This window comes from Silene latifolia, unplaced genomic scaffold (genome assembly GCF_048544455.1).
Source record: "Silene latifolia isolate original U9 population unplaced genomic scaffold, ASM4854445v1 scaffold_20.1, whole genome shotgun sequence".
Taxonomy (NCBI): Eukaryota; Viridiplantae; Streptophyta; class Magnoliopsida; order Caryophyllales; family Caryophyllaceae; genus Silene; species Silene latifolia.
The window spans coordinates 8,458,166-8,465,779 of NW_027413163.1; the positions used below are offsets into that span (position 1 = coordinate 8,458,166).

The 7,614-nt window shown below is 36.7% G+C and overlaps 2 protein-coding genes across 2 annotated transcripts; both read left to right on the plus strand.

Moving 5' to 3' along the window:
• Window positions 1-373: 373 nt before the first annotated feature.
• LOC141638295 (protein FAR1-RELATED SEQUENCE 5-like) lies at window positions 374-2,349 on the plus strand. Its single transcript, XM_074447701.1, has 3 exons — window positions 374-393; window positions 1,444-1,532; window positions 1,724-2,349. The coding sequence occupies exons 1-3, from the start codon at window positions 374-376 to the stop codon at window positions 2,347-2,349; spliced, it is 735 nt and encodes a 244-aa protein (XP_074303802.1).
• A 742-nt stretch (window positions 2,350-3,091) lies between these two features.
• On the plus strand, window positions 3,092-3,829 carry LOC141638296 (protein FAR-RED ELONGATED HYPOCOTYL 3-like). Its single transcript, XM_074447702.1, has one exon. It carries the CDS (start codon window positions 3,092-3,094, stop codon window positions 3,827-3,829), a length of 738 nt encoding a protein of 245 aa, XP_074303803.1.
• Window positions 3,830-7,614: the final 3,785 nt, after the last annotated feature.

Consider the following 7,614-nt stretch of genomic DNA (forward strand, 5'->3'; position numbering starts at 1 on the left):
ATATATATATATATATATATATATATATATATATATATATATATATATATATATATAGGGTCGAGATCCGGTGAGAACCACCCATATAATGAGAACCATGAGAACCACTAATAATACTACAATCCAATAATACACACGCTGTGTATTATCTCAAACAAACCCCAAATTTTTTCGCGCGTCCCTCCCAAACCCACCTAAACTCAGACATTGTTAAATTTTGCTTTCTCTCTCATCATTCTTTCTCTCTCTCTTCAACTCATCTGTCGACTATTAAAACCTTCCGCCATCGCCTCTTTGATAATCAAACCTTAACTTTCTCTACAATCGAACGATAAATTCTTCGACAATCAACCTTTCGACGCTGGTTCAATCAATGACGCCTTTAAATTCGAGGTAAAATTTCGATCTTTATGATTATTTGTTGTGAAATTAGTTGATTTAGTCGATTAAATTAGATTGTTCGTGAAATTAGGGATTGATTAACCGATTAGAATTCTGAATTGAACAATTATGCTTCTCAATTTAGGATTTCGTTAATTAAATTAGGGAAACTGAGAAATTAGGGTTAGGGGATTTGAGAAATTTGTTGAAACCATGAAATTAGGGTTTGATTCGTCTCTTAAGTTTCTGGATTGATAAATCATGCTTCTGAATTTAGGGTTTCATGAATTAAATTGGGGAAACTAGGAAATTAGGGTTGGAGACCGTTTATGTGCATCAAAATCTTGTTTATGTGCATCCAAATTCCTGTTTATGTGCATCAAATTCCTGTTTAGGTGCATCAAAATGTGATTTTGTGAATCAAATTGGCCTAATTGAGAAATTAGGGTTTCATGAATTAAATTGGGGAAACTGAGAAATTAGGGTTGGAGACCGTTTATGTGCATCAAAATCTTGTTTATGTGCATCCAAATTTCTGTTTATGTGCATCAAATTCCTGTTTAGATGCATCAAAATGTGATTTTGTGAATCAAATTGGCCTAATTGAGAAATTAGGGTTTCATGAATTAAATTGGGGAAACTGAGAAATTAGGGTTGGAGACCGTTTATGTGCATCAAAATCTTGTTTATGTGCATCCAAATTCCTGTTTATGTGCATCAAATTCTTGTTTAGGTGCATCAAAATGTGATTTTGTGAATCAAATTGGCGTAATTGAGAAATTAGGGTTTCATGAATTAAATTGGGGAAACATTGAAATTAGGGTTGGAGACCGTTTATGTGCATCAAAATCTTGTTTATGTGCATCCAAATTCCTGTTTATATGCATCAAATTCCTATTTAGGTGCATCAAAATGTGATTTTGTGAATCAAATTGGCTTAATTGAGAAATTAGGGTTGGAGAAATTGTGAAATTGCCTACATTTGTTAAAATCAGGGACTCAATTTCATGAATTATACTGTTGTATTGTTGCTTATTTAATTTTTGACATTTCTTGTTGCAGCAATAATGACAAAGACAACTCCTCAATACTATCACAAACTTCTTCAAATGTCATTACAAACGAAGGAGCGAATGTTGAAGCTAATGCATGTCAGCCTATATTAGAAATATACGCAATAGCGAGTTGAACATGATGTTCCTGATGTTGTGACTTTCGAATTTGTTGAAGGTACAATTCTATTCATCCTGGTAGTTGCTTGATGTTTTCAGCTTTTTAAAAGTACATTTCATATGCTTTTGTATCCCTCGCCTTTCTGACTTTAATTGCACAACATATGCAGATATCATAGTAGAGGAGGCAGAGGACGAGGAGGCAGCAGAAGGTTCCTCAAGCAACACGAATCGGGTTTTTGAGTGTCTCAACCAGCTTAAGCCTGTTATTGGTATGCTATTCGATAAGCTTGAACTAGGTGTTGAGTTTTATGAAGCATATGCAAAAGAATCTGGGTTTGTGACTAGATTAAGCTCACAAAAGTCTAAAAATGGTGTCGTTACGCATAAAAAAGTTGTGTGTAATAAGGCTGGAGTATGTGAAGCGAAAGGGAAAAATCACAGGAGGCAAAGGACTAGGATAGAATGTCTTTCTTGTATTAAATTTAAGCGAATTTTGGAGGAAGGTCCTGATATGGGTAAATACCAAATATATGATTTTCATGAAGGTCATAATCATATGCCACAAACACCATCAACAATGGTACATTTGACACAAACGAGAGAGTTGAATGTAGTTCACAAAAAAATGATAATTGACAACTCCAAAAATAACATAGGTCCAGTTAAGTCGTATAGGTTGTTCAAGGAGTATGTTAGAGGTTATAGGAATGTGGGTGCGTCATTGGAAGACTTTAAGAACTTTTCTAGAGATATCAAATATTATTTATCGAGGGGATGCTCAAATTCTTATTGAGCATTTTATGAAGATAAAACACATGTGTCCATCTTTTTATTTTGATTTTGAGGTAGACGAGATAGGTCGATTGTCACATGTGTTTTGGGTTGACCCTATTAGTATTAAAAACTATTTGCTATTCGGGGACATGACCTCTTTTGATACGACCTTTAGAAAAAACAAGTATAGGATGATATTTGGTCCTTTTACAGGCGTGGATAATCATAAGAGATGCGTGACCTTTGGGGCTGGACTTATTATAAATGAGAGTAAGGAGTCCTTTGCTTGGCTATTTACGAAATTCGTAGAGGCTATGGGGGTCGTCATCCAGTTTGTATGATAACCGATGAAGATGCGGGGATAGAAGAAGGAATGAAATTAGCCTGGAAAGACAAGGTGCAACATAGATATTGCATGTGGCACATACTAAAAAAGTTGCTCGAGAAAGTAGGGCTGTAATATGTAAAGATACCGAGTTCTGAAGAAGATAAACCGATGTGTTTGGAGCGAAGATGTGGAGCCGCCTGAATTTGAGGAAAGGTGGACAACAGTAGTTGAATCTCATGGGTTGTCGGATAACGAGTGGCTTAAGGAGAAGTACAACATTAGAAATATGTGGGTTCTAGCTTACTTTCGTGATCTGTTTTTAGGAGGCTTGATGAGAACGACCTCCGTGTCGAGTCGAAAACCACTTTTTCAAAGAACTTCACTAATCCTAATTTAACCCCTAGTTGAGTTTTGGATGAGATTTGAGAGTGCAATGGATGCTCAAAGATGGACTCATTCGAAACTTGTTGCACAATCAAAAACTCCTTCCCCGGTTGTCGACTCCATTAGCCCTAGAAAAGCATGCATCGAAATCTACACCGCAACAATTTTCGGCGAGTTTCAAAAGGAAGTCGAAGCGACTTGCTATTCATGTGGTGTTGGGGATAAAGAAAAAGATAAAACCTATCCAATTCTATACACAGATATCATAGATCAAGTTCGAAATAAAACGTATAAGGTTGGTTTTAAGAAGGATGATGTTTCAGTGGTATGCACATGCAAGAAGTTTGAAAGACATGGAATGCTCTGTCGACATGCTCTGTGTGTCTTTAAAGATCGGGGAATTCAGAAAGTTCCAAGTGACTACCTGCTTAGTCGGTGGAGCAAACTAGCAACCTGCCAGCCAATCGTCGGCCCTAATGGCCAGTTGCTTGCTGATTGTACATCAATGGATGTACAGAAAAACAAAGTTGGCGGGTTATGGTCAGAGTTGTTTACTTGTGTGGCACTTGTTGAACAGAGTCCTGGGCATTGTGATGAGTTGCTTGGGATTTTGCGTGAGTTCAAGGAAAGGGTAAAAATTACCCCTGATGAAAGTGGAAATACTGGTATTGCAAAGGTAAAGGACAAGAATGCTGAAATTGGGATGCTTTTAGGAACAAACATGCCTAGTGAGATTAAGGTTTTGCCTCCAAGGCAGTGCAAAAACAAAGGCTCGGGAAAAGGTTGATCTCACAAAGAGAACGAGTGGGAAGTGACCAAGAAAGCGCTAAGAAAATGCAGGGCCTGTGGGGAGATGGCGAACCACGACAGTAGGAATTGTGACCGAAGGACAACCGACAATGAGTAGAGTAATTTTTTATTTTACCTTATTGAAAAATTTGGGAATTTTATTTTATTTGATAGATATTGGACATTTGCCTTATTGAATAATTCGTGACTTTTTATTTTATTTGATAGATGTTGGACTTTTTTTCTTCAAACGAATGAATGCAACACTTCTAGAATGTAAAGCCCGAGTGTTTCTGTCACCATTATTTCGTGCACATACAACGGTATTTCATGCACATACACATGTATTTCATGCATGTGGAACAGTTTTTCATGCACACATTATGCAAGTAACGGTTTAAGTTGTCATTTTATTTATAGCGTTTTTAAATTTTACTGTGCTTTTCCGTTTCATTGATTCATTATTAATCATTCAATCCATGGTGGGAAAAAATTACAATAAAGCAGCAAAAAAGTCGCATAATTCAAACTACTTGTAACATCTACCGTAGTAAATAATGAGCTGACCAAAATGCTACCATTTTTGTAATGAGATGATATGCAATTGCGATGAAACTCGAACGCTCCTCCTAACCCGAGTTTGTCGTCTAATAAACCTGTTTTTCATGCATGCACACTGTTATTCCATGCATGTGGAACAGTTTTTAATGCATTTACGATGTTTTCGATTTCATTACTGACCTTTTCGTTCTCCAATTTTGAAAATTGTCTCTCGTTTTCGTTGCCTCGTGACATGTTCGTTTTCCAATTTTGAAAATTGTTTTCGTTTCGTTGCCCGTGACATGTTTTTAGAATTAGTCCAGAAACATGACTTCATGTCTTACACGCCTTACATATTCCAAAATCCAATATGTACTCTCAACACTTAGTGTACTACATATTCCAGAATAAACTCCACAAGAATCTAATATTCCAGGGTCTACTCCCTTTGTACATCCCTCGACTCAAGGAATCAGATAAAAAAATGGCAGTGTTTCGAATTTTGGATTAGGTCATCTGCCACTCCCTTTGCACATCCTTCGACTCAAGTGTTTAGAAAATATCACCTAGGGATAATCCTACAAAAAAACGGGGGGGGGGGGGGAAATAATGTTACGTAAAAGTCACTCCGAGACAGAATCTAATGAAAAGAAGATTAAAATAATGCTTTTTTAAATTAGGCATTCAAGGTTCTTTATATTTACCTGTCTCTTGTTTCGCTTCCATTTGATGAGACGTGGAATCATACTCGTACCATATTCATCCAAATCCTACGTAAAAATTTTATTTGACAACAAATATTGAAATGCTTGAAATAAAATATACTGAATAATGTTTACAAAAGTTTGTTGAAAAATTTATACCTCGTAATAACGCTCATCACTCCATGATGCTTGATCACACAAATTTTCTAGCCACTTTAACAAATAAACTCCACAAGAATACCCATTCTTTTGTTGAGGCACTTGCACAACCTCCCACTGAAAAGTCTTGATCTCCAACAACCTTGTGTATCTTGGAGAGTCCCTTGCGATGATCTCCAAAGCAGGCAGGAGCTATGCAAAAAGAAGACAGTGAGTGATTGTGATTGTGGTATAAGGCTATTTAATGCACATGTAAGGGTATGTCATGCACGTAGAAGGGTATTTCATGCACATAAAGATCACCAACAGTAGTTTCATTCGACAATGTATTTTGGGCAATCAAAAACTGTTGAGCAGCCTTCCGGATATAATAAGTGAGGGGTAACATGTTTTTGTGCAAAAACTAAATCATACCTGTTCAACTAAAAATTTTTGCCTGACTTCACGGCGCCTGGGCAGGTTGGAGTCGAGTATGAAGTTCATCCTTTTCCCAAAGTCAACAACGCATGCAAACCAATGTGATCTCTCCACACAATAAGGAAAGAAAGCCTGAAATATTACAAACTAGTCAAGTAGGATTTATCGACTTCAAATGAAAAAAGAATGCATTGGAAAAAAGGAGAAGGAAAAAAAAAGTAAGAGAATATTTATTTACCAGTTGGGTTGTGTTTAGATTGAGGGGCAAGTAGTCAAGTAGGACGTATTGACTTCGAAACCCCTTTTTACCGACAACTCCCTGAAATTTGAGAACATTTGTCAAAATTCTTTGTCATTTCAAAAACCAAAAACAAGCATTTGACACAATAAGGAATATGAATACCTTTATGATTGTCGGAAAATACACAACACTCGGGTTTTCGATTGTAGTACGAATACCAACAGCATCAATAACCATATCCATTACCCAATTTCCTGGCAGCAAGGTCTGCAGCGCGTGTTGGGTAACTTGCAACCAATCGGTTTCTACAACGACCTCACTAATGATGCACATGTTACAATTAGATTAGAAAACACGGAACAACAGAGAGTGGACAAAAACTGAAGTTTTTAAAAAGCTGTATGGTCAGTAAGAACTTACTCCTTGTTCTTCTTATTATTCCGAATATAATTGATCAAGTGTGCATCTCGTATATGATAAATCATCATGTGGCGCTTGATTCCGAGAAAAGGGGAAAATAAAAGCTCCTTTATTAACATGGAAAAACGGAAAAACGGAAAACAAAGCTACTTAAGATTTCGCATTACCGAATCTGAACGCCATTCTTGTAAGCCTTTGTTGCAGCCGTCACTTGAAGTTTATAAGAGTTGTATCGCCAAGTTAGAATTTCATTGCAAACCCTCACAACATAACGTGTAACATCAACTTTCTGAACAATAACAACAAAAGAAATCAACTTCAGTGACTTCATATTTAATGCACATACAAGGAAAAGTTGAATTAAATAATACAGACTTACTCCCTTTATGACCCACCTTTAAACCTAAGCGTCCCTTAGCCCCGTTGTACATCTCCATATGACGCATGAGGTAGATTCCAGTATCATGCTCGACATCAACGGCAACGTGCGGAATATACAACTTAGGAATCAAAAGCCATGAAGACACCAAGTTTGGAATCTTACTTGAAAGCGTACCCAACAAGTTCTTCTGATAAAGGTAAAACAATGACAAGTAAATAATCTCTCACAAAAATTAGACGAAAATCAGGCACTTTATTGCAAAAAGATCTGAAGATATACCACAGGTCTAACATGGCGGGAATAGTCAGTTGACGGAGGCATCAAGTGCATCACTTCTAACAGCTTCTTACTAACATGGTAACAGAAGACAAATGGCAAGGGTGTAACAATAGGAATGAAAACCTGTACAACATTGAAAACAAAGAGAATAATTTAAAGAAAGACACTTAGTTGAGAACAGCCATGGAAATGTGAAAATCTTGAAGGACTTACCAACTCCACGTCTGCAAATTTGACATCCAATGAGTCAATCTGTTCATTAAATTAGGTGACACGTATTAGAGAATAAAAACTTGTAATAATTGGGCACTTATTTGATGCATGTTCAGTGTTGTTTAATGCACCTAGATTGGTATTTCGTGCATCTACAAGATTATTTCATGCATTCGAAAGCAGACATGATGTCAGGTTGAGGAACAGATTTTCTAAACAACTAGCACACTAACCAAGTGACCATCAAACTCGATGGACTGAAGTTGACAAGAACTTGCAGGAAGATTGACTGCATCAACTGTTTTTACTTGTAGTTTTTTCGGCAATGTCTTCAAGCACAGTGATATACTTTTAAGACTGCGAACATTTCTGAAAGCTAGAGACTCAAAATCTCCACTCAATATTAAGGTTTGGAGACTGGGTGTATC

What these genes read in the sequence shown, in the direction of transcription:
- LOC141638295 (XM_074447701.1), top strand. Translation starts at nt 374, where the DNA reads ATGACGCCTTTAAATTCGAG. An exon ending in ATGACGCCTTTAAATTCGAG is followed by an intron (nt 394 to 1,443) that starts GTAAAATTTCGA and finishes TTCTTGTTGCAG; the next exon opens with CAATAATGACAAAGACAACT. An exon ending in GAATGTTGAAGCTAATGCAT is followed by an intron (nt 1,533 to 1,723) that starts GTCAGCCTATAT and finishes CAACATATGCAG; the next exon opens with ATATCATAGTAGAGGAGGCA.
- LOC141638296 (XM_074447702.1), top strand. Translation starts at nt 3,092, where the DNA reads ATGGATGCTCAAAGATGGACTCATTCGAAACTTGTTGCACAATCAAAA.